The sequence below is a fragment of the Sinocyclocheilus grahami genome, unplaced genomic scaffold (genome assembly GCF_001515645.1).
Source record: "Sinocyclocheilus grahami isolate Dianchi unplaced genomic scaffold, SAMN03320097.WGS_v1.1 scaffold225.1, whole genome shotgun sequence".
Taxonomy (NCBI): Eukaryota; Metazoa; Chordata; class Actinopteri; order Cypriniformes; family Cyprinidae; genus Sinocyclocheilus; species Sinocyclocheilus grahami.
In genome coordinates, this window is record NW_015505404.1 from 172,624 (window position 1) to 200,407 (window position 27,784).

At 38.2% G+C, this 27,784-nt stretch overlaps 1 protein-coding gene and 1 long non-coding RNA gene across 4 annotated transcripts in view; one reads left to right on the forward strand and one right to left on the reverse strand.

Moving 5' to 3' along the window:
- The window catches only part of LOC107596915 (breast cancer anti-estrogen resistance protein 1-like), a 106,562-nt gene that overhangs the window by 29,265 nt on the left and 49,513 nt on the right, over positions 1-27,784 (reverse strand). For 2 of the 3 annotated variants that reach the window (XM_016287771.1, XM_016287773.1), the window contains exons 1-2: positions 21,351-21,666; positions 4,092-4,790 (exon numbers count right to left, since the gene is read on the reverse strand). In XM_016287771.1, the coding sequence (XP_016143257.1) occupies positions 4,092-4,790; positions 21,351-21,362 (711 nt within the window). In that variant the 5' untranslated portion in view covers positions 21,363-21,666. Of the gene's footprint in view, positions 1-4,091; positions 4,791-21,350; positions 21,667-27,784 lie in introns of those variants that run through there. The other variant, XM_016287772.1, reaches the window with a different exon arrangement.
- On the forward strand, positions 19,396-22,970 carry LOC107596917 (uncharacterized). The gene is made up of 3 exons (XR_001610419.1): positions 19,396-19,632; positions 22,496-22,561; positions 22,654-22,970. It is a non-coding gene; the product is annotated as an uncharacterized lncRNA (long non-coding RNA).

The window sequence follows — 27,784 nt, forward strand, 5'->3', positions numbered from 1 at the left end:
ATAAAGATAATTCTCAACTATGTTATAACAGAATGATTTGATATACCATTTTTCTTTATGCAAAATGTGTGTAAAATGGCCATAAACATTATATATAATGTATCTATAAACTAAATCTAATTTGCAAATGAATGTGTTTTTGGGGCAACAAATGAAAAAAGAAGTGTAATAGTGGGAGTAATAACTGACAAGATTTTCATAATAATATATAATATTTCATAGGAATATTGAAATATAATTTATTTCCCTATTCATTTGTTGTGTCTCCCAAAATGCGTAATAAACATGCTTTTAGTCCCGGTGTCCTCATATGAGGACATGTATGACTCGTATGATCAACATCCTGTTTTGTAACAGAAAGTCATATTTTGATTTGAAACCCCATAACATTTTCCTGAGATGTTGATTTATGACACACAGTTTAAAAATTAGTCAGATTGAAATGATAATTACAAAATATTATCATATTTCTATAAGAGTGTCACTAAATTAATATCAGACATTTTTGAAGACCAAGGAGAGAGGGAGTGGTCATGGTGAAACTTCCAAACACTTACAGGTGCATCTCAATAAATTAGAATGTCGTGGAAAAGTTCATTTATTTCAGTAATTCAACTCAAATTGTGAAACTTGTGTATTAAATAAATTCAATGCACACAGACTGAAGTAGTTTAAGTCTTTGGTTCTTTTAATTGTGATGATTTTGGCTCACATTTAACAAAAACCCACCAATTCACTATCTCAACAAATTAGAATATGGTGACATGCCAATCAGCTAATCAACTCAAAACACCTGCAATGAGATAGTGAATTGGTGGGGTTTTGTTAAATGTGAGCCAAAATCATCACAATTAAAAGAACCAAAGGCTTAAACTACTTCAGTCTGTGTGCATTGAATTTATTTAATACACGAGTTTCACAATTTGAGTTGAATTACTGAAATAAATGAACTTTTCCACGACATACTAATTTATTGAAATGCACCTGACCTCTCTGAAAAGCCCTGAATGTGCTCTGTACAGGACATCCAGACTTAAAGGGGTCATATGACGTTGCTAACAAGAACATTATTTTGTGTATTTGGTGTAATGCAATGTGTTTATGCGGTTTAAGGTTAGAAAACATTATTTTCCAAATAAGGTACATTATTGTTTCTCCTCCATGCCCCGCCTTTCTGAAACGCTTCGATTTTTAAAAAACTCATCATTCTAAAAAAGCGATGTGTGCTCTGATTGGCCAGCTATCCAGTGCGTTGTGATTGCCCGAATGCTTCAAGCGTGTGACGGAAATGTTACGCCCCTAAACATACTGTTGATGCCGTGTCCGGCCGGAGCGACGAGACAAAACATTAAAACCCATTACAAACGAGGCATTTGTTGCATCCAGTGGGGACATAATTACTGATTATAATGACTTATACTGTCTTTTTACGCGTTGCGTTGCATTGCATCGTGCCGTGTAAACATAAAACTCTGTCTGCATTTGTGATCGGAGAAATGACAAACAACAAGTGCTACTCTACTGCCCAAAACTTGCGTTTGAATCATCAGTGGCAAATCCTTTAAATGAAAACGTATTTACGTGAGTCAGAACTGCCGGAATTGTAGTCTCACGTTACTCTCCCAGGATCAGTAAACAGTCCTCCATAAAATGTGCTGCACACATCTGAATATTTGGGTTGAAGGGTCCTTGAACAGTGTTGTAAATACAACTTAACCACTGATTTGTAGTCGTGTTCTCTTTTGGAAGACCAAACAATGTAGTTTCACTTTCACAACGAAAAAGACAGCGGCATAGTGTGAGGGGAAGCCCCGACTTAGCGTGCGCTGAGGCCGGTATAGAGTGAGCTGAGGCCGGGCTAGCGTGAGCCGAAGCCCCGGCTTAGCGTGCGCTGAGGCCGGGATAGAGTGAGCTGAGGCGGCGGGGTCAAGAACGGCGCGCCCGGCGGATCCGACGAATGAGCGGCAACCACATGTGATGGACCCCGGGCTGGACTCCGCTTTGTCCACGGTGAAAGTTGATGTATTCCCTCAGCGACCAGCACAGATCAGCTCTAGGCATGATGAAGCGGATATCGTCCTCTTTTGGAAGACCAAACAAAGTAGTTTCGCTTTTACAACGAAACACACAGTGTCTTCACAACATGGCTGCAGCGTCAACAATACTACAGTGAGAATAAAAGTTACGCCTTCTTTCTTTGCGTGAACATTTGGGCGGCGTTATGCAAAACATAGTGAGGTAGATATATGGGGGCGTGATAGAACGAGCCGTTTTAGGTAGGTGTGGCTGACTCTGAACTTTTATAAAGAATATCTCTTTGGATTTGAGACTTTAGTCTTTGCAACTTTACAGATCTTCTTTATGCACCAAGAGCTTGTAACACTCCAAAGCGAAAGGAAAAATTTAAATCGCATCATATGACCCCTTTAAGGTAAACAAATAAAATATAACTTTTTTTAATTTTGATTGTATTTATTTATCAATTATTTATTAAATTTGACATTTTTATGAATTATTATAATTATTATATCTATCAACTCACAAGCCCTCTGCAGTTTCCTCACAAACCCCAGTTTGTGTATTTTACTAAATGTTTCCAGGCCTGGAAATTATACTTTTAAATTTCAACGATTTTCCAGAACCATGGGAACCCTGTATAACACAATACCTTTACAGTACCAAGGTGCCGGCACACTACTTTTTTTGCAGTGGAAACTTTCCACACAATGAGAATGTTACTGTCATAGTGGTTGAAACTGCCTGACCACATTCAGTTGTTTGTTATATAATCAAGTAAGTAATGATGTGGTCACGCTAACATCATAGCTTCTCATTAGTCTGCTAAAGTTTAAATATCTATGTAACCATGTCACGGTGACCAGAACCAGTGACACTGAGTCATGTCTCATCTATATGGCTGTAGGTAGAGCACAGTCGAAAGGTGGCTAACAGTGAGCAGGCTTGCAGCTGAACCTCTCCTCACTTCATCCTTCCATCTTTACACTTCATTTCCCCCGCCGCTGCGGCAGTCGTGGCATATGGCTCAGTGCCCTAAGAGTGGCCTGCAACGCTCTCTCAAGGGACCATCACTGCCCACAGCTTCAACCTGTAGTTAAAACTCGAACAAAAAACTGCTTACTCACTCTGTGCTGCCCACGGTCACCGGCGTTATCAAACTCTGCATTATTTATGACTGTCTATCACACCCCCTCTTCTCCATCACACTCCCTCCTTTCCTCTACCAATATTTCTCTCGTCTTCCTGTATGTTTTCCAAGATATCACACGTCCTTGTATATGACCATGGCCAACTTTGAATGCTGTTCCTGATTTAAATAGCAGTGAAGAAAGGTCATATATTTTGATTAAAGATTTTTTTTAAATAATGCGCACCAATGAATTGTTAATAATAGGACATTGAGTATGTTTTAAGAAGTTGAATGTGAGTGTAGTATCTGAGTATACGGGGTGAAATAATGTTTCCACAAAACCACAAATAATAGTAATAATAAATAAATAAATAAAATAGGACATACATTTTAAGAAAGTAAATAGCATTGATTTTGATTTGAAGCTGATTTAAAAAATAATAATAAATAAATAAAATAAAACAATAAAAAATATATAAAATAAAATAAATAAATAAAATAAAAAATACTTCTTCTTCAGGTATTGCTGTTTGTAATGAAAGTGCATGTCTGAAAATGTGTTACACATATGTGACCCTGGACCACAAAACCAGTCTTAAGTCGCTTGGGTATGTTTTTAGCAATAGCCAAAAAAAACATTGTATGGGTCAAAATGATCGATTTTTCTTTTATGACAAAAATCATTAGGATATTAAGTAAAGATCATGTTCCATGAAGATATTTTGTAAGTTTCCTACCGTAAATATCTCAAAACTTAATTTTTTAATTAGTAATATGCATTGGTAAGAACTTCATTTGGACAACTTTAAAGGCGAGATTCCAGATTTTCATAGTTGTACCAGCTTTCAGATGATGTATAAATCTCAATTTAAAAAAATTTACCCTTATGACTGGTTTTGTGGTCCAGGGTCGCATATGTGTATACAAGACCGTCTTTCCCTACCTTCCCCATGGGTTTGGGAGAGTCCCAGCTCTTCTCTATTGATGGGGGAATCTGGTAAATGTCTTGTGTCTGGTTCACAGAGGGTGGCACCTGGTACACATCCTGCCCTGGACACGGCCCTCCTGCAGTGGGTGGCACCTGGTAGATGTCCTGGCCTGGAACATTAATGGAAGGGGGCACCTGGTAGACATCCTGTGGGGAAGGAGGGTACTGTGCCTGGCTTTGCTTTTGTGCCACAGTGGGAGCTTTGGATTGGGGCTGTGGAGATTGGGGGCCGGTGGGCACCTGGTAGAGGCTGGAAGGAGCAGGCAGGCCGTGGCTGGGGGGGAGCATGTAGATGCCATCTGGGTTGGTTGAGTTGGCGGAGCTGGAGGAGAAGGCAGGGTGCATGGCCGTGTACTGGGATGCAGGGGGAAGCCTGTTGTAGGCACTCTGAGGCAGGTTGAGATGGCTCTGGGTTGGGCTTGGTTGGCTCGTTGGCTGCTGTAACTGCTGCTGTTGCTGTTTATCATACATGCCCACAAGGATCTTCAGCCGGTTGCCAGGAACGATGCCTTGACGGCCGTGTAGCGAACAGAGCCACCAGCCATCCAGCCCCTGCGTGTCCCGCTCCAGGACGGTCATGATGTCACCCTTGCGAAAGGACAACTCTTCCGGAGACTCCGCCACATTGTCGTACAGGGCCTTTGCCAACACATTCTACAAGAAAGGAGAGAGAAAGAGATTGAGTTTGGTTCACAAACGATCTCGTATTACACCAGGATCATCTCTTATGCTCACCAAGGCTGCATTTATCAAATAATTTGATCAAATAATACAGTAAAAAAAATTATTACAGTTTAAAATAACTATTTCTATTTTTTATATTAAAATTTAATTTATTTCTATGATGGAAATCTGAATTTTCAGCAGCCATTTCTCCAGTCTTCAGTGTCACACGATCCTTCAGAAATCATTCTAATATGCTGATTTGGTGATCAAGAAACATTTTTATTGTTATCAATGTTAAAAACAGCTGCAGAACAGTTTGAGGAAACCGTGATATATTTTTTCTTTCAATTTTGTTTTTGATGAGTAGAAGATTCAAAAGCTCAGCAATTGAAATATAAATCTTTTGTAACGTTATAAATGTCTTTACTCTCCTTTTTAATCAGCCTAATGCTTGCTCAATAAAATAAAATAAAAATCTTACTGACCCCAAATTTTGAATGGTAGTGTATATATAACAAACATAAATATTTATGTTTTATATTTTAATATAATACAATAATATAAAGAAGAATTACGAAAAACTGCCTTTAAATTTAAATTTTTATTTATTTATTTATTTTTGAACTTCAATGTGCAGTAAAACACCAACATAATTGATTTTTATAAAATTCAAGACCACTTGTGATCAGATCACCCAAGATCTTAATAGCAGGTGTTAACAAGGGTCTGTGACCCCATTGCTTTTTACATTTTGTCTATTTGCTCTAAACCTCTTCCCGACACATTTACACACCATGGACTCCATCTGTTCTCTCGTTTACAATGCCACCCACAAGTGAGGCTGGTCTTTGACACTTAAACAAATATTTGCTATTCGGCCCCCTGGACCAGTACAACCCCTTTTCTCTGGCACAAGAGCGCTGGCACAGTGCCAATAGACACGAGTATCACCGCTCTACGCGCCACCTTAATAAAGCCACAGTCAACCAGCAGTACTCCATCACTGTCCTCTCAACAAAATCACAGCGTTTGATTGGCTGATTGCAATCGTTCACTGTGTGCCGCAGAAACCCTCTACAACTGTTAAAGGGGAAAAAAGAGAAGAATAGACTAGTTTAGCTTCAATCAAGACAAAACATCTCCACTATTGAGTGATTCAGTGGAGGGTCTTTGTGCAGGAGAACAGTACAGAACGGCTAATTTCCAACACAGAGAGCTCCATGTCCCCCTCACACCCCTGTCTGCAGCTCTCCTACCGTGAGTTCACTGTGGTTTGCGAGAGTTTTGAGCTCAAGCTCACAGGTGATTGATGCAGCACAGCAGATAGCCAGCAGGTGTTTGATTACTAACAGACCTCCCCTGTCAGGACACACGCTGCCTTTGAGTCATGTAGGAATGATCGTATTTACGAGATGAGTTCTGCATGAACACCATTACAAAGTTGTGATTACCAGTGGGAAACTCTTTTCGGACTGGAGGCATCAAATCATGTATCATGGCGGAGGCAAATTGGTATTTATTACACAGTTTGCATTGTGAATTTTGACCATGCATTTTAGTTTGTATACATTACTGGGAGATACTACAGCAGCAATAAATTTGCTAGAAAAAAATGACTCAATTAGCTGGTTTACGAGACGTCAGACTTGCGTGATAAAAATGTATCCCATAATTCTCCGTAGTGGCACGAGAATGATAAAATACAAAGATGAAGTATCAGGTACACAATTCTTGGTCTTCATCTTCTTGTACAATAGTGCCTAAAATATTGTATACATTTTTGGAGAGAGAAAGAAATAAGAAATTGCTGAATGCTTAAATTTTTTTAGACAAAAATAACTTAATAATTATGACTTTTATTAATTTATTTAAAGATAACCTGTTTATTTAGAAAATATGCATTAAAATGGTTTAAAATAACAATAAAGACGTTACATAGAGACAAAAAATGATTTCTATTTCACGCTAGAATCGTAGGGGAAAAAACTACCAAATGATCAGCAAAAAATGTTTCTTGTGCCTCAAATCAGCATATTAGAATGATTTCTGAAGGATCATGTGACACTGAAGAATTCAGCTTTGCCATCACAGGAATAAACTACATTTTAAAATATTTAAAAATAGAAAACAGTTACTCTGAAATGTAATAATATTTCACAATATTACCGTTTTACTTTATTTTACATGAAATAAATGCAGCCTTGGTGAGACGTCTTTTAAAAATGTCACAAACCCACATTTTTGTTTGTTACTGTACTTCACTGATGATGTAAAAGTGTATTTTTGAGAATGTATTCACATATTTTGCCACTGGAACATCAGAAAATCTGATATCACATACTCAACGAAAATAGTACATTATCCGAGCGCCTCTGTCCTTCTGTTTTTAACATAAAATCTGGGATAGTAGGTGATGTGAAATGAGATGCAGCCACAGCCTGCAGCTACATCTTCCTTCAGGATCCCTGTGGTATAATGCTAATTATGCACCTCTGTACACAGAAACTCCTCAGTGCCCACAATATCTGGAATTGTGCCATACAAACTGTGCTCAGTGCAACATTTTTTGGCCTTGTTTGCATCGTTCAGTGCTGAAACAACGCAGACAGCACACTATCAGCGGGCGCAATTCATTCTGCGTGAATCCCTCCCTGTGTGTTTTAAAGGTCTATGTGGAGAGCGGCAGTGCTCTGATGAATGGTGTCTCTGTGCTCGGAGCTGGAGGACAGAGAGGAGAGGCTCATGGAGGGCATATCTGACAGATGAATGCTCTGCCTGTGCTGCCCGGATGAGGGACAGTCCCTGTAGTGTCTCCCTTAAAGCCGGAGGAGACCGAGGCTGGGCACAATAGCGTCTGAGAGGCTTTACTGCCTGCGAGCAGCTGGTTGAGATGTCACCATGTAGTGCTGGCACACGCATACAAGCACAGAGTACTGATGCACGTATATAGACAGAGGAATGTGTGAATACACACGCACAAATGCATGCATGCATACCTTCCCAGACATTAAATCCATTCAAACTCACACACACGATGGCAAAATAATGAGAAGCACTCAGACCAGCTGAGAGAGCTCATTAACTCCATGGGCTTTTTCCATAGAGACAGTTTAAGCCATTCTTTGGGAGTCTTTGCAAAGGAATGGGACATTTTGACAAAGGCTGAACGCTAGTGGCGCAACGGATCACAAATTCATGGTTCGGATCATATACGGATTTTGAGTCACGGATCGGATCATTTTTCGGATCAGCAAAAAAACAACAACCTTACTTTAAGTACTTCTATACCATAGCAAAAACTACTTGCTTAAGTAATAAAGTTAGTAATAAAACAAGAACAATTACACAAATTACAAGCAATAGATGAAAACAACAAATACAAATATCAGAATTTATAATAATTAAGTGCAGAAATAATAATAATTAAGTTTAACACAATAGTGCTCACTACACAAGTTAAATACAGATTAATCTTTGTTAGAGCTGTGGTGTTATTTGATTAGCAGACAGAAACAGGTATTTATTGGCTGCTGTCGCTTTAAGACCAAATGCACGGCCCTAATACTGACACACATCCGGTTTCTTTCTCACCAGTTTACGTTCACTTAAGAAATAACCGACTGCGTTAACTAGAATACTTGCCAAAGCGGGTATTTTAACATAACTTTGTGTGTATTTAAAAAAAGGAATCACGCGGTGTCTGAATCGCGCCTCTCTCTCTCTCTCTCTCTCTCTCTATGCGTGTGCGCGCTTCGGTTACGCGCGAGTTAAAACTGCTTGAATGTGTAAACTGGCAATACAATACATGTGCAAATGATAAACTTTCACTCTATGATGGTTAAACTTAACAGTTAATCCGCGAATTACATGCATGCCGAACCGTGGGGCCTGGTCCGTATGGATCACGGATCATCTACGATCCGTTGCACCCCTGCTGAACGTAATGAGCAACAGTAGCATTTCTTCATCAACAAATAGTGATTTTGTTACTGCCAATACATCCACAGCATGCTGCTGTGAGCATGTAAGAAATACTACTGCTGCACATACAGTATAACATACATGTAATCACCCCATAGCATACATAAATCACCCTATAGCAGATCTATACAGGTGGAGCTGGGGAAGGTGGCGCTATTGAAGCATTCAGAATGGATTCTGAAGCGCGCTGCAACTGCTACATCAAGCACTAGCCAAGTATTTGAATGTTAAGCAGCGAGCTCATTGGCTGCTGATACAAAAAGAGCCAATCAGTTAGGCCTATATATATATATATATATGATGTATGTAATTTGAATTTGATTTTTCAAAATAGGAATTACCACATAAAATTAAATTAAATGAATAATCAAAAATGAATATATCATACAGTGTATTAAAAACATTATAAATAAATACACTTGGTCAAAATGCCCACCCCTATTTCTGACCATGTACTGACAAACATGCTGAGGTTCAGTTCTTCTTTCAGAGATGGGATAGACTTACGTCCTTCTTGATCAGGCTGACAATAATGAATAAATTAATTAGGTGATTGACATTGCTGTTGCAGCAATTGGATAAAAACCCTCAGAAAATAATTTTCTGTGACTTGATGTCTTTGTCTTTATTCTGCAGTCTTATCTCACTTGCCTTCTCCGCCTTTGAAAAGCAGAAAAGAAGTGCTGTGTGCATTCTGGGCTATTCTACACTCTTTTTTTCATGAGAATATTTTCCTGCCAAGCAAAAAGGCTCTGGAGGACTGATGACATCACGAGCTGCTGAACTTTGCCTCCATTACAGAAAGTAAGCCAAGCTTCTCTGTCTGTCTCTCTCCCACTTCTCCACAATTCAGTCTCTGTCGATCAGGACACAGGACGTTTAGGGAGTGATTCACAGGGGTTTACATGTAAGGGCGAGTCGATGATTCAGTGACAGTGAATGTTTTCTCATTTGTTGGGACTGTACACAGGAGAACAGCTGGAGGATAAATGAAGGAAAATAACAGAGATGGGAATATTTGACTATTGATCAATGGATCAATTAGCATCTTCACAGCCCAGGATAAATCACACCTTGCATCTCCGACAATTATAACGTAAAAGAGTAAAGCACTGTGCATTAAACAACGACAGAAAATGAGTTGGTTCCTCAAGGGTGTTTTCTGGTGTACATCTGCATTTATCAAGCAGTAATGGGAAGCTGCTTTGAAAATACTTGGAGCTATTCATCACTAAAAGCAGTTACAGTCAAACTAAACTTTTGAAAAAGTAGCTAGCCATAGCAATATTCCCCACTGAATCCTGATTTTGCAACAAAAGAGTCCAGACTTCATAAGTCTTTCTGACTGATTCATACAAAGAACCATCTCAGTACATGTGATGCTGGTTGTATGTTGTTATTTTTTTTTGTCTCTACACTAGCTTTTAATTTAATCATGGTGACAGATTTTTAATTATCAGTCACCATGAAATACTACTGATAAGGCTAGAAACACTGTAGCTAATTTATATTTACATTTACATTTAGTCATTTCGCAGACGCTTTTATCCAAAGCGACTTACAAATGAGGACAATAAAAGTAGTCAAAACTAACAAAAGAGCAACAATATATAAGTGCACATGGCAAGTCTCGGTTAGCCTAACGCAGTACACGTAGCAAGGTGTATATATATATATACATACATATATTATACACACACACACACAGGTTTGTTTTTGTGAAAAGTGGGGACATCCCATAGGTGTAATGGTTTTTATACTGTACAGACCGTATATATTCTATTGCCCTACCCCAACCCTACCCCTAAGCCTCCCCCTTACAGGAAACTTTGTGCTATTTCAGATTTTCAATACACTCCATTCTGTGTGATTTATAAGCGTTTTGAAAAGTGGGGACATGGGGTAATGTCCTGAAAAGTCACCTTCTCCTTGTAATACCTATGTCATTATACAAATTTACGTCCTCATTTGTCACAAAAACGTGCACACATATTCACACACACACAAACAAAGAAAAACAAGTAGATAGAATAGAATAGTTGTTGTTGTTTTTTTTTAAATAAAGAACAAAAAAATTAAAAAGATAAATATAGATAAAGTAGAATTATAATAGAATAGAAAGTGTTAGAGTTAGAGGGTCAAATAAAGGTGGAACAGATGTGTTTTTAGTCGTTTCTTGAAGATGGGTAAGGACTCAGCTGCTCGGATTGATTTGGGCAGGTCAGTCATCAGCATAGCAGTGATATGAAAAGCCATGTTTCATAATTCTGCTATGTTTTTTATATAACCAAAAACACTGTAACAAACAATAGCATTTAGCAATTTTGCCACATAAAATGCTAAATAAAATGACTCACAGATTACTCAAATGAATCATCGAATCATTTATTAATGAAATTATTCTCTAAAATTTTTATTATTATTATTATTAGACTTCCCAGTGCAGTTTGAAAAAGAGACATTTTAGGACAAAGCATTTTTTCGACTATAAATCTATCTGAACAGTGTAAATATAAATACAATATAGCATTAAAGACAATATAACACTTTAACACACTACAAGTGTGTTACTGGAAAAGCTTCATTGTTACTGTCACGCTACTATAAGTCTGTTACTGGCCAACATTGTTATCAAGGCATTGTTTGAGAAATAGTAAAGAAGCTTTTATAAGATGAGGGAATGACGAGAGTTTCGCTTCATTTCTCCCTGGTGATGATCACCATGGAAATGTTCAGGTCAAACACTTTCCCTGTGGCTCAAGCAGACAGAGACTGATGCTTAACTTTATTATCTCTAGAGAAAGAGTGAGAACAGATAAAAAAGATGGAGGAAGAGAATGGAGAAGAAAGGAAACTCATCATCCAAAGGATGAAACGTTCTTCTATTTGCATTTAAAAGGGTCATGAGTCCGGGAGCATTTAGCAGGCCTCGTGTTAAAGGGGTGGCTGATTGCGATTTCACTTTTTTAACGTTAGTTAGTGTGTAATGTTGCTGTTTGAGCATAAACAATATCTGCAAAGTTAAGAAGCTGAAAGTTCAATGCAAACGGAGATATTGTCTTTTAAAATTCTGGCAGTTTAATGCCTACAAAAACGACTGGTAAGGGACTACAACGAGTTACTTCCCGTGTCTGTTAAGTCAAGAACCCAGAATTTGACATAAACCCCGCCTCCGGGAAAAGGCAGCAAAGGAGGCGAGGTCATGCTGCGCTGCTTTAGAGAAGAGGAAGTGAAAACTAGAGGCGCACGTAAAAATCTATTCTTATATGAATCGTGATTCTGTCTTCTAACGATTCTAATGGATTCACAAGTTTCTAAAGCAGCAGTTTTCCTGTTCCTTGCGTCGCCCTGCTCTGCACACGCTCTGCATCTCTCTCTCTTTCTCTCTCGCATTCAGATCATCAGCTCAGTGAATACACTTATTTTCACATACTATAGCTATGAGAAGCGTTATACATGGCGCTGAAGCGTGCGGTTGCTGAACTATATTAAAGGGGTCATATGATGCTTTTTTAAAGATCATTATTTTGTGTATTTGGTGTAACAGAATATGTTGACATGCTTTAATGTTCAAAAAACACATTCTTTTTCAAATACTGTACATTATTGTAGGTCTTGAGGGGCGGGACGTTTAGACTCGCACTAGGCGGTTATCCAATCACAACACACTGGGCCAACTAAACAATCAGAGCCCATCGTGTATTTCTGAGGCAGGGGCTTCATAAAAGCAGGAAATGATCAGCGCGTTCAGAGGAGAAGGGACAGAGCGGTGTGGAATAAAGGTAAATTATGTGAAAAAGAATGCGTTTTTTAACAAACTAAGCATTAACACATGTTAGACTGCACCCCATAAACACAATCAAGCCTAGAAAAAAACATTTAACAACCCCTTTAAAGGGTTTAAATTGTTTCCAAAAATTTAAAATTCCGTCATCATTTACTCACCTGTATGACTTTTTTAAAAACTTTATAAATTTTTTATAAATTTTAAGAATATACCAGTCACTCGTTTCAAATAATGAAAGTGAATGAGGACTGGGGCTGTTAAATTACTAAGCAGTTTTATTATATTTTTTGCACACTTTTTTAAACAACAACACTTAGAGTGAGTTGAGGGTGAGTAAAGACTTCTTCACACCAAGAAAGAAAACTATAAAGACAACTATAATGATAATTATATTAGCGTTCTGTCAAGCTGTTTAAAGTCGGGTGGATTCTGATTGGCTTGCAATGTTTTTAGCATTCATCAGGTGGAAAAAAATCATTCTGAAAGTGATTCCGATAATATCTTTCTTCTGTTGTTGTCATTACATTTGTTATGTGGACTTCCCTGTTCTCACAGAATTAGAACAATTATTAAAACTTTATAGTTATAGAAACCAGGTATTGTCCTTGGTGTGAACAGGCCTTAAATGATACCACAACTTTAATTTTCGGGTGAACTATCTCTTTAATATTGGGGATAAAAGTGGCAGAGATGGAAATGCTGAGAATGAAAGAGAATTCCACAGGATGGAGGGAAGAGGAAAGAGGGATGTGGACCTGTGAGAGAGGGAAGGAAGGAAGGGGCCGGGAGCTTCATTCAGACAGAGCCACTGAACAGGAGGTAATGTGGCAGCTGCTGGAGTGCGCTCTGTACAGACAGGTCAATGAGTGTGTGTGTGTGTGTGTTTGTATTGTTATGGGGGGGTCTGAGCAGCTTTTGTCTGGTGCCTCTAGATGACCCCGTGGGACAAACACTAGTAAAGTCAGCAAGGTGGGGGCAGGTAGTGTTTTTTGTGTGTTATTGTGAGTGTGTGTAAGCTCATTAGCTTCAAGGGCATGGAGACTGTATACGAACACCTCTAAACCACAGCTACAAGTCATCTCATGAACTCAGTCACTGGAAATGCACAATATAGCCATAACAGTTGTTGTCACAGTGTTGGTATAGGTAACTAAAATATTACAAATCATTTTTGGTAATTAAAATAAATCTGGCATAAATTAGATAAAAAAACAAAATTAAAAAAAGAGAAATGTCACCTAATAAAATAAATACATTTCTGTTAAAGTACCAACATTATTAAAACTGAAATAAAAATAAATTAAAATGATACTGAAATATTTTTTAAAAGACACAATTGAAAAAGAAACAATTTAAAAAATACCAAAATCACTAAAACTTCAATAAAAAACGAAAACTCTAAATATAAAAATAAAGCTAATTCAAAATGTATTGTAATAGTAAATAACAATAAATGTCAGCTGATATTAGAGTTTATTTTATTTATTGTATCAGTTGATATTGGATATTTTATTTTGCATGCTGACATTCACTTAAAATTCATATTTAATGTAAATTATTCTTTTAATTTAATAACACTGTTAAATGTAATCTTTAGCAAATCTCAGAATATAAATGTTTCATACTATATATCATAAAGTTATGTCTGATTTTACTTGTAGAATTTAAAATGACTGATATTAGGTTTTTTTATTTATACAAAACTGTTCAGAATTTTTATATTAGACATTATGGGCCCTATTTGAACGATCTAAGTGCAAGGTCTAAAGCGCACGGCGCAGGTACACTTAGGGCATGTCCAAATCCACTTTTGCTAGTTTAAAGGGTTACTCCACCCCAAAATGAAAATTTTGTCATTAATCACTTACCCCCATGTCGTTCCAAACCCGTAAAAGCTAAAGTCGTTATTTTTGTTTTCTTTGCGTACAAAAAGTATTCTCGTCGCTTCATAAAATTCAGATTGAACTACTGATGGCAGATGGACTATTTTGACAATGTCTTTCATACTTTTCTGGGCCTTGGCAGTGTTATTTATTTGGCAGTCAATGGGACAGTCACAAGTAGAGGTCTGCTACCCGACCCGAGCCTGACGTGTCCCAATATACTTTCGGGTTTCAGGGTCGGGTTCGGGTTAATGTTTAATGAATAGCTTTGGGTTTGGGTCGGGCTCATAGCTAAACTAAAACTATATGCAGTAGGCTATGCTGCTTTCATAGACGCACGCACACACATTAGTCCACATGACAACGACAACACAGCACGGAAACTTTTATTAGTAAAATAGCTTCGACAGGCTACTGACTCGCAACTTTATATTTCTCTGCAATGAGGGCTGTTTTTGAAGTAACTAAGCCTCATTGCTTGTAGAGAGAGGCGCGCAGACGCAGGTTCACACACGCAACTTTCATCCCTCTCTCTCTCTCTTTAAAATGACTGATATTAGGTTTTTTTATTTATACAAAACTGTTCAGAATTTTTATATTAGACATTATGGGCCCTATTTGAACGATCTAAGTGCAAGGTCTAAAGCGCACGGCGCAGGTACACTTAGGGCATGTCCAAATCCACTTTTGCTAGTTTAAAGGGTTACTCCACCCCAAAATGAAAATTTTGTCATTAATCACTTACCCCCATGTCGTTCCAAACCCGTAAAAGCTAAAGTCGTTATTTTTGTTTTCTTTGCGTACAAAAAGTATTCTCGTCGCTTCATAAAATTCAGATTGAACTACTGATGGCAGATGGACTATTTTGACAATGTCTTTCATACTTTTCTGGGCCTTGGCAGTGTTATTTATTTGGCAGTCAATGGGACAGTCACAAGTAGAGGTCTGCTACCCGACCCGAGCCTGACGTGTCCAATATACTTTCGGGTTTCAGGGTCGGGTTCGGGTTAATGTTTAATGAATAGCTTTGGGTTTGGGTCGGGCTCATAGCTAAACTAAAACTATATGCAGTAGGCTATGCTGCTTTCATAGACGCACGCACACACATTAGTCCACATGACAACGACAACACAGCACGGAAACTTTTATTAGTAAAATAGCTTCGACAGGCTACTGACTCGCAACTTTATATTTCTCTGCAATGAGGGCTGTTTTTGAAGTAACTAAGCCTCATTGCTTGTAGAGAGAGGCGCGCAGACGCAGGTTCACACACGCAACTTTCATCCCTCTCTCTCTCTCTCTCTCTCGCTAATTCAAATAAATGATATAATTAATTAATTCAAATAAATGCGATCTTACCGCACTACATCTCTGTGTCTGATTTAAAGCAGGCCGAATGCTAACGAGCCTTAACTGACGAAAATGACCATAATTTGCACGATGGAAGAATTATCGTCTTGTTGTATACAACCATTCAAAAACTCGGCAGAATTTATGTGACCGCTGCACCTGATGTTCATAAACTTTCATAACTGGTAAGTGTTTTTTCTTTTGCCTTGTGAACTGGCCCGAGCCTTAATGATTCTGTTTCTTTACATGTATTTGTTTACTGACCGTTGCATGCAATCGTGAAATACCGTGAAATAATCGTGAATAGCCAATTTTTTTGAATTGGCTATTCGTTATGAAAAAAAAATAATAATAAAATAAAAGTCGAGTTCGGGCTCTAAATTTAACTGTGCCGCTCGGGTCGGGCCAGGTCAGACGATCTCGGGTACGGGTCGGTATGGGCTTCAGTTTAAAGCCCATGCAGACCTCTAGTCACAAGCCTCCCGGTTTTCATCCAAAATATCTTAAATTGTGAACGACATGGGGGTAAGTGATTAATGACTAAATTTAAATTTTGGGGTGGAGTAACCCTTTAACGACGCATGGTCTAAAAGGGTTGTCCCTATTCTCTAAATGAGTAATGGGTGTGTTTTGGGCATAAGGTGCAATAAACCAATCAGAGTCTCATCTCCCATCCCCTTTAAAAGCCAGTGGCGGGGTTGGTATTTTTATTGGCGGTTAAAGCCCATGCAGACCTCTAGTCACAAGCCTCCCGGTTTTCATCCAAAATATCTTAAATTGTGAACGACATGGGGGTAAGTGATTAATGACTAAATTTAAATTTTGGGGTGGAGTAACCCTTTAACGACGCATGGTCTAAAAGGGTTGTCCCTATTCTCTAAATGAGTAATGGGTGTGTTTTGGGCATAAGGTGCAATAAACCAATCAGAGTCTCATCTCCCATCCCCTTTAAAAGCCAGTGACGGGTTCGCTATTTACATGGCGGAATTTAATGTTTAATTTTTAAAAATGTTTGTGTGCTGCTGCGCGTGCGTCCCTGTGTGTGTAATAAGCAAAGTGTACGCGCGTTGTGCACCCGTATATAGGTGCATACTACTAACACGCTCTTTAAATAACAAAGAAAATATATTGTGCCAGACTTTATACCAGGTTTTTGTTGGTCAATGGCGCAGTCTATTTCAGTTGCCTGAAAATAGCCACACGCCAGCAATGCGCCTGAACACACCTCGTTTTCAGACCAGCACGCCCATGGGCGCACAAATGGGTGCAAATGCATTTGCTATTTAAACAACGTGGCGCAGGACATGAAAATGAGTAAACAACTGCATCGGGCTGAAACTAGCAAAAAACACTTGCGTGCCGCATTGCGCCGGGTGTATGATAGAGCCCTATAGCTTATATAATATGACAGCAGGACATAAAATATCATATGTGATCCTGGACCACAAAACCAGTCATAAGTAGCACGGGTATTTCTGTAGCAATAGCCAACAATACACTGTATGGATCAAAATTATCGATTTTTCTTCTATGCCAAAAATCATTAGGTTCATGTTCCATGAAGATATTTTGTAGATTTCCTACCATAAATATATCAAAACTTAATTTTTGATTAGTAAATTGCTAAGAACTTCATTCGGACAACTTTAAAGGTGATTTTCTAAATACTTTGATTTTTTTGCACCCTCAGATTCCAGATTTTCAAAAAGTTGTATCTCAGCCAAAGATTGCCCTATCCTAACAAACCATACATCAATGGAAAGCTTAATTAGTTAGATGTATAAATTAGATGATGTATGAATCTCAATTTAAAAAAATTTACCTTTATGACTGGTTTTGTGGTCCGAGGTTACATATAATCTACACATTAAAAAAACAGAGACCAGAATTTTAATATCAGTGCAGCGTCATCACAAACGAAAGAGAAGCTGTGCACCTGAGCACTGATTGTTTAACTGAAACTCTGAAAATCTTCCCATATTTCACTTGAGTGAATGATCGTCATCGAGGTACAGTTCGAACAGGCTGTAATTTTGTCCTTCATAGCCTGGTTTTCATTCACACCACATTAAAGATAGAGTCTCATCTGTCTCAGGTCTATTCTCATCACACATCCACCTCCTGAGCTCTGGGAGAAAATGTTCCCTACCTCATCAAAAGTTTTTATTGGTTTAAAAACAGATGGGCGCTGCAGACAAAACAAGGCCGTCTCTGTTTTATCATTCGCATAAGACACCTGAGCCTGACCAAACAAGAACAAAAGCTAGACATTTTATCTGAGCTGTGTTGCCAGAACATATAAGAGGTTTCTAAATTATCCCGTCTATATATGAGGCTTGGGTGTTATTCTGCGGTCAGGTTGTTATTCTGAGGGGTTTACTGGTTGCATAAGTAGCAGGTTAGCTGGAGTAATTATAAGGCGGGTGGAGTTTAGGATGGTAAGCTGTTGTAGACACATTTTCAGACATACACACAAGGAGCAGACGCTGTATCAGACAGCAGCGATAGTCATCAGAGCTGAGACTCAGAGATGTGACTCAGACAGCCAGTCGTGTGTTTGGACGTTTGCCGCTATCAGCTGTGTCAGTAGTGTATGACACACACACACGGAAAGAAGGTCACAAAGAAATAGACCACCTAATAATGATTTTGTCATAATTTATTAACCCTCATCAAAAATGATTTTGGTATGAATTTCTCCATCCAGACACTTGTACAGGTTTAAAACAGCATGAGAGTAAACGATGACAGAACTATCCCTTTAAGATCACAATAATCAGTGTCTATTTCTCCTGAGAGAACTTCAATGTATATGAACCGGATGAATATCTCCTTTAAGGGATTAAAGCATGCTGGAAATATACAATGTAAGTGGGGCACAAACCTGCTCTATTTACAGGAAGGGACCTGAAAACCTCAACAGAAAGGAAGACAATAGCAGAAGGTTGATGGCAGAGACAAACTGTGGGCCAGTGGCCTGCTCTATTTTCACTATATAGGTGAGTTTACAACAGACAAGACCAGACTTGAGCACCAACAACAGGCCTGCGGAGGAAAGGCTGGGAGGCACATAATTGATTGTTAGTTTGAGTGTGTGTACAAACCTAAGCAAAAACCAGACAATAACATGATACAGTCACAGTTTATGACATAAATATGGAGAAATATGATTTATATATACTCTCAGACATAATATGATTAACAGTGAAGCATTTTGGAACACTTTATTATTTTATTTCATTTCATTTCATTTTTGTACTGGTTCTTATACCTTATTTGTGAAATTTATAATAAATGTTATTAATTATCAAAATTTGATAATAATTGTAATATATATATATAGTATATATAAAGACCTTTAGCACTAGCTTTCTCTATTCTTTTTCTATTCTATCTTTCTGGTTTCTTTTTATCTATAATATAATTACTATAGTCATTGCACTTGCTTCTTATTGCTCTTTTGTTGATTCTGATTGCTTCCATTGTTCTCATTTGTAAGTCACTTTGGATAAAAGCATCTGCTAAATGACTAAATGTAAATGCAAATATATACACACACACACACTACCTGTCACGTGTATGTTCCTGTTGAGTTCCTGTTTTCTTTATTCGGTCTTTCCTGTTCCTGTCCTCGTTGTGTGAATTCGTATCCAGCTGTGTTTGATTAATTGGTTCATTTGCTCTCAGGTGTGTCTCATTGGTGTCTGTGTATTTATAGTGTGTTCTGCCCCTTGTTTCCCCGTCCGCTGTTAAATGTCATTCATAAGTTCCAGTATTTGTCTCCTCGATCCTCCCTCGTGAAGCGTGACCCTACCTTTTAAAGACTTCTGTAAGTTTTTTTTTTTTCTTATGCTCACCAAAACGGTGTTTATACAGAAAAATACAGTAAAAACAATAATATTATGAAAAATTATTACTATTTAAAACCACTTTTCAATTTTAAAATGTAACTTCTGTGAAGGCTGTATTTTCAGCAACCATCACACTATTCTCCAGATGATATTTCAGAAATCACTCTAATATGCTGATTATGCTCAAGAAACATTCTTTGTCACTATCAATACTGAAAACGGGTTACACAACAGTTTGCTGCTTAATACTTTTGTGGGAACCATCATATGTTTTTCAGGATTCTCTGATGATTAACAAGTTCTATTTGAATTAGAGAACTTTTGTAATGTAATATTTTGATTTGTAAAGATACTATTATTATACTATAGAGTTCCTAGTATACATACTCCATTTTCTTTCATAGAAATCTATGGTAGGTCACATTTAGAAATGTCCATGTGTGTTTGTAGCATTCTTAGTGCAAGTTTAGGCCCATCCTTTCATTCCAAACACATTCCACAGCTTCAACTTAACACCGATATTAGCCCACATTCCATAACTTCAGCCCACCTCACCAGACACACAGTCACGCTTCCATACTGTATGTCTTTTTTATTTCATATCCTCAGTACAGTCAACACTAATGCACGCATGCAGACACCACCGTTGATTGGTGCATCCCCTACTGCAGACACACTCTGTGATTCACAGCCAGACAAAAATCACACAATCCAAATCCTCAAAACACAGCTCATCCCACAAACACAACTGCATTCCTATGTGCACTCAACATCACTCATCCATCATCCATTTCACTCGTGTTCACTGGAAAACACACAAAGACACCTCCTTTGCCCCTCCTTTCCTAGAAGGGTGAGGTTTCAACACCCTCTTCAAAAATTAAAAAAAACCCAGCTTGGATTCTTGTAGCTACAGGCTACGACTAAGTGTTGGTTTACTGCCAATGTCTTTCCACGGCAACACAAGTCCATTTCTATGGCCGGGGAATATCCCAGCTTCTGCAGGGGGTGAATCTCAGTATCCAGATTCCTCACAGGCGGAAATACAGTACAGCCCAACTCTCACGTCCAAATACCAAAGCATTGTGTCATTCCTAAAGTCTTACAAGCTGAACGAGCGCCAGCACTTTCAAACAATGGCAAGGAACGGATGCTTGGGCCCGTCACTTCATGCTGTTCTTCTCTCCTGCTCTTTTTTTCTCTCTCCCTCCTCCTTTCCATAAAACCTTAATCTTTCAGCTTTCTCCTGAGTCAGCAGAGAAGCTCACAGCGGCAGGGCTCCTTTTCCTTCCACTCTTCCCCCCCGTTATGCCTGCTTTCTCACACTCTCTACTAAGCTTTCAAAACTCACTGCTCCTTAAGAAAATGCCATTTTTAAAAACCTCAGACTACGCGGATATATTCCACTGGCCTCTGTGTGAAGTGTTACAACAATTATTATTGCCTCTTTTATTAAGCCTCTAGTCTACTTGTTCTGATTTGTTGCTGTCATAAACACCTTAAAATGATACATGTTAAAAAAGTCAAGTAGAAGAACTAAGAAAACCAAAAAGAAAACCTGCTATATGTGTCTCTTGTTTTTCTTCTGTCCACTAAGACTAAACTTCACCATCCACTCCAGATATACTACCCGAGGGCATTTAACATAACCAACTTAAACCGTTCACACAACAATGAGAACAGCAAACACACTCACCAGATAATTCATTTTCAGCCCCGCTGTGTGAGTCTATGGGACTCCAGACAGCACTTAACTGCCTGAGATTTGACCCCTGATGAAAACTCCCTCGGACCGTCCAGCTCTTTGTCAAATCTCTCCACGTCTCCGTCGGGCAGAAAGTATGGGCAGCTTCTAATGCATACTTCAATTCCGTGATGTCAGGGGGCAAGAATGAGTCCCATATACTTCTCTCTCTTGAACACGCTTGCTCTCTCTGCGTCCGTCCTGTGCTCTTTCTCTCCCTCCCTCTCCAGCAAAAGGAGGAGGGAAGAATGCATAGGGTAACCTGACACCCTCCCAGTTCCTTCTCAATCCTGACATTCCCTCTCCCTGCTGTCGATTGGCTGAGGACTCTGTTCTTATGTTAATAAGCTTACCCTCTTCCTCCCCCTGCCTGTGAGGAATGTTTAGTGAACCTCTCTGTAGACCTGAGAAAGACACAGACATTGTTTTTTTTTTGGCCATCCGCTGTACCCTTCACATACAAACCCAAGACAATTTCCTTTAGCCTCAAACTTTCTGTCTTCCCTGCTGATTTTTATCTTTTTTTGTGCTAAAATTAAAAAGGCCCCTCACACAAACCTTCTTCTTTACTTCGACAGGAGACAAAAAAGCCAAACCTCACTGACATGTGCAGTGTATTAAAACATTTAACCTCTTTTTTCAGTATATATCTGACTTTAATTTTTAAAGTACTATCGATTAAGAAAAGGGTAGAGATGGGTAGACGTTTTATGGATCCTGAGGGGAATAATTGTTATTTACTTAACGTATCACTGTTATTTTCTGTCTTCATTTCAAATGGCATTAATTTAGTAATTTATGCAGTACAAACTATCATGGACACTTAAGCAAATAAATCAGGCTATATTTCACAAAATAAACAAAAACAAAGCTTGCTTTTTAACCCAGACATGAAGCTAAAAAGATAACCAGGAGACATAAAATAAAGTGCAATGAAACTAAACAAAATGATTTATATCATAACTATGTAGGCATCACATATATATATATATATATATATATATATTTTTTTTTTTTTTAAATGAAAGACATTTGAATAATGATTGTTAGTTATGTAAACTAAACTAATCTGTTCATGTTTGCTTTTGTCTTCACAGTTCACCAGGAAGACGAATTTCAAAGCATGACATCATTCTCCAATTCTCCCGTGAGGGCGTGACCAGGTCAGGGGGTCAAATTGGGAACCACATTTAAATCAAAGTGGTAAATAGGCAAAAGCTGCAGGTCCTAATCGACTGTCTCCTGCGATTTACAGATAAAGAAAATCCAGTCCTCAGATGAGTGCAAGGCATAAAGTAACTTACTATTCCTACCTAAAAGCTGGAATGTAAGAGAGGTCACCGAAGAGAGGTACGCTGTCCTCAAACCGCCACGACACTGTCGTATGGGCTGGCGCTGAGGTCAGGAGAGAGGTCAGTCAGGTAGGAGACAGCAGGCCTCCAGCATTTTGGAGCAGCATTCCAGAACCTGATCTGCCCTGCCACAGAATATTTTCTCATTTTGAGCTGAAGCCAGTTTTGTAATATCACTTGTTGATAGATGGTTTGATATGACCCCGCAGAGAAAACGTAGTACAAGTCACCATTTCAATTTGGGTATATGATTTTAAAAAAATCCACTCACTAGTTCTGTAGTAAAGTGATAGTTCCTTAATTTCATCCTAAACTTTATGACTTTCTTTCTTCTGTGGAACATAAAACAAGGTATTTTGTAAAACGTCTAATTGTTTTCTGGTCTAGGTGTTCAACAAGAAAAACATCATACAGGTTTGGAACATTATCAGTATATGATGAAATAATTTTCATTTTTGGGTTAACTATTCTTTAAGTCCATTCGCAAGGGAATGAGATATTACAGGGGGTATCCCAAAATTTTCAAAATCTTTCCAGTATACTTTCAATCTCTAGAATGCAAAGTAAAAACATGAACGTCAAACATAAAAGTAAAAAAAGCTGAATAATAATGGAAATATACATAAGATAAGATGCATACATATATGATAATATATTAACAAAATTATATACAGTATATACAAATAAGATAAAGCCTTGTTTGTTCTTTAAAAGGACAGTTCATCTAAAAAAAAAAAATCACAAATTCTGTGATCATTTAGTTATGTAAATATTGTTTCATGTTCCAAACCCATATGACTTTCTTTCTTCTGGGGAACAGTACTGTACCCCAATGATTTTCACGGTATAAAATAGAGATTTTTTGCAATGCTTCATTATATTTGCTTATGTCTTAATGTGATAACGTACACTACCATTTTATTTTTAAAGTCTGCCTGATTTAACCATGTCTGCATTCATTTGATAAAATACAGTAAAAAGTAATTTTTGGAAATATAAGTACAATTTAAAATAATGGTTTTGTAATTTATTTCTGTGATGGAAAAGCTTAATTTTTAAGCAGCTTTTACTCCAGTCATCAGTGTAACATTATAAATATATTTAGTGTCACTTTTGATCAATTTAATGCATCCTATATTTGAATAAACATATTACTTAAACAATTCTGACAGACCCCAAATGTGTAAACTGGAGTGCATGTACATTTTCTGTCTTGCTTAATAATGTAAAAAAAAATGCATTATATGTTGCAGCGATGATATAAATAAATATCTGTGAATTTAACACTTGAATTGTAATCAGTCTACCAATGTTTAGTGGTTAAAACCTTTTCCAGCACTCAAATTCATGCTCATGTTATAGAAAAGCAGAGTGGGAATTGAGACACAGCCCTCAATACCTGAGTGACTACAATCCCCTGAAGCCCATGAGTGTGGGGTCATGAATTACACGGCACAGCTGGTGTCAAATCAGCAAGATTCTCCCTAACTGAAAGTGCAGTAGGAATTTAAAGCCCTTATCTTCACGCAGCGACTGTCTTCTCAGGCCACCAGGTGCCATGTCTGGTCTCCGTGACAATTGAGCGGCACTTCATCTTGCACTACGGGGTGGCTGCTACGCAAGATGGATTTCGATGGTCGAGACGACATTCTCTCTTTCTAATATTCTCTGGGACGTTTGTTATTTATTTCCGTCAGCTAAGCCTGAGTGACATCAGAGCTGTCATTGAAATTAGCAAGTGCGCGTGGATTTTGTCACCACAGAGATTAGGCTATCACATCAGACATCATTTCAATTAGCGCCCCACCCCCTCTTGCTCTTCAGCTAATAAACCCCCTTCCGTCAGCGCCCACTAATCACAATCCTGTTATATATCGGAAAGAGGCGGGTGTTGGGCAATGCTCGTCTGGAGGTGAGAGGTCTAACTACATGTCACAAAGCACTAGAAAGGTGAAAATGAGACAATCTTGGCTGTTTAACAGACCGCTGCACCCTCTCGTGAAACCATTCTGTATAAAATATTCAGTGACTAGAATATGTGTGACGTCTGCTGTACCTTAGCCTCTGTTGGAGAGTATTCATGGCTCAGTGAGTGTGGAACAGTAAGTTCATTGTGTCTGAGCGGCACGGGCTCGGTTTGGTCAGGCTGTCACACCTACGCACAATGTTGTTCAGCTGGCAGCGTTTCGGCCGTGGAGTCGAGACCGCTGCCCAGTGGCCTCTGTAACCCCCCACATGCCGCGCGTGTCATGAGATTCAGGGCAATCTGACAAGAAAGGCTCAGCCAAGTCGGATCGGACCCCGCCACCCCAGAACAGACCAAGCATTTAGGGCTACAGATGTGGGTCAGATAATGTGAATATGGAAATCCCATTTCCCTCTGAATCAAGGTAATGTTTCTATTTTTTTCTTTTCTCTAACTCTCTGAACCGTAAAAACATCTCCGTTAGGATTTCTCTACATTATTCCAGAAGAATCTGCTGGAAAATTCTGGTAGGAAGGTGAACTAGGATATATCTCGGAACAACAGGATGATTTATTTAATAAAGCCAAGCTTCAAGAATGAGCAGAACACTAGGTTTGTAAAAATGGCACACTTTATTACAGTATCTTATTTTTTATTTACTTTCTTGTATTTTTTTATTATTATATATAAATAGGAAATTATATAACATAAAAGTATAACATTTTAGTGTTCCTTGTTGGGTCTCACATAATACAAATGTGTGTTATTTCCACATTGGTTGGTTCCTTTTACTGATGATACAAATTCCTGTCTATTCTAACTAACAAACTGACTGATTTTAAAAGAACACTGTTTTAATTACATTTTTTAAGGTATTAAGTTTTTAAAGTATTTAAGTAAAATTCTGTCCAATAATAAGACTTTAATTAGTTATTGACAATATCAATAAAAGACTGATCAATTGTATGCCATTGAAAAAAAAATACACAAAAGTAAAATTAGTCATTTTAAATTATTTGAATTTAGGAATCACAAAATTATGAAAATAAGAAATATATTTTGAGACAGTCCAGAGAGTTGAGTTTTTTTTGTTTTTTTTTAAAGATTAACTTTAAGTGAGGGTTAGATGATGGCAAAGGTAGTCTAAGTGTAAAAATGTATGTAAATACTGAAAAAAATTGAATATTGTCCGATAACTGACACTGATAATGTCCAATACTGATATATTGTGCAACCACAATTTAATAGATTTATTTTCAGTTATTTCTTTTAACTCCTATGAAGGCCTAAACGCATCTGTGTACTAAAAGCATCTGTTTAAAACAGTTTAAAAATGTAGGAAGTAAAAAATAGGACATTTTTTTCTCTAAAAGTTCAAAAGTGTCACTTTCTCCAATTAACAAATGTTGCTTCCCTTCTCCAATATTTTGAACCCACCAATATCATGACATGACCACAATATCACAGCAACATTTGAGCTGTCCAGATTGATATGAGAGCCCTTTTAAGTACATCTGAGCTCATCTTTATGGCTTGTTATGATGAATGCTTTGAAAAGTCTGACTAAAATAAGTCCCAAGATCACTGTCAAAGTCAAAAGAAACACTCAAAGCATTTCCTGTGTCTGAATGAGGGCTGTATTGGGAGCTTAATTCAAGAATTACTAATGCAGCTCCTGAAAACAACAGCAGCAGCATCCTGCCCATGATGCACTGCTCTAGTCTCTGCTCCGAGAAAAAATAATGCACATCCTTGTATTGAGACATCCGGCCCTCCAGTCAACAGCAATATTCAAGAAGCTTTGAAGGACAAAGGAATAAAGAGTTCCTTTCTTTGTTGGGACTGTCAGGCTCGCTGCGCAGTCTGTCACCGAGGCCGTTCAACTACTTATGACGAAGAGAGAGAAAATCCTCAGCCACACACTCACGTGAAAGCACACACACACACACACACACACACTTGCTTAAACGTACAGGTCTAAATAAACACACAAACATGTGCTACACAAAACAGGACAATCATTTGTCCTACAGGACACTGCAGCAGATGCAGTGACCGGCGGACAGGCGGCTTTCCAAAACCCTCTCTGGAGTGTTTGTGGTCTTCCCTTATCCACAAACAGAGGATGAGCATCTGAATCTGTACAGAACAGGAAAAAACAAGACCTAGCCCCTATGAAAATCAACCCCAATCTAAATCACAGCCCAATTTTACACACTTAGCACACGACAGGAGAAACAGGGCTGATCAGACCAAACTGAAATTTAATTTCCATAGATAATTATATTTGTTTATTTTCAGATTTGGGTTCTCATTATTATTTGTCCTCTTATCAGTCATGGTAATACTTTAAGATGATTAAAAACCACAAAGTGAATCAGTCTTCCTCTCTTTTAATCTAAAGTTGCAAGGATGAGACTTGCGGCGTGTGCAAAGCAAGCAAAAGAATCACACACACACACACTGAGAACAACATCAGCACTCGACGACTTGCTCACTTTTCTCATCCTCACTGCAATAAAAAGATTAGCATTAATGTGGCAGGAAGTAAATGGCATTATGTAGAGTTGAGCATAATCAGGGAGCGCTGGGGATTTTACTATTCCTCACAATCTATGTGTGTGTGTTTGCTTCACACAGTCTCAATAAAGCAGAAAGCCTTCCAATCAGCACCTCCTCCTTTATTCTCCCAGCTCACACACACACACATAAAAGGAGGGGAAAGATGGAGGAGAGCAATAAATGAAACTGGGCATCCCGCTGGTTAATTAGATAGTGCTGATTTGATTTTTCATTTCAATCCGTTTTTTTGTGGGGGGGTTTTTTATGCTCTCTGGTTTCTGGATCCCATTGGAAAGTGCTCGCTCCCAAAGCGCTCTCTCAACAGAGCTTTATTATTATGATTGTTAACATTTACAATATTGCTGGAGTGTATACAGTACTTACAGCAACCAAATACATATAATAATATAATTAGTAAAATATAGTGTAGTAAATAAAACAAGGGGAAGTCGTGGCCTAATGGTTAGAGAGTCAGACTAGTCACCCAAAGGTTGCGGGTTTGAGTC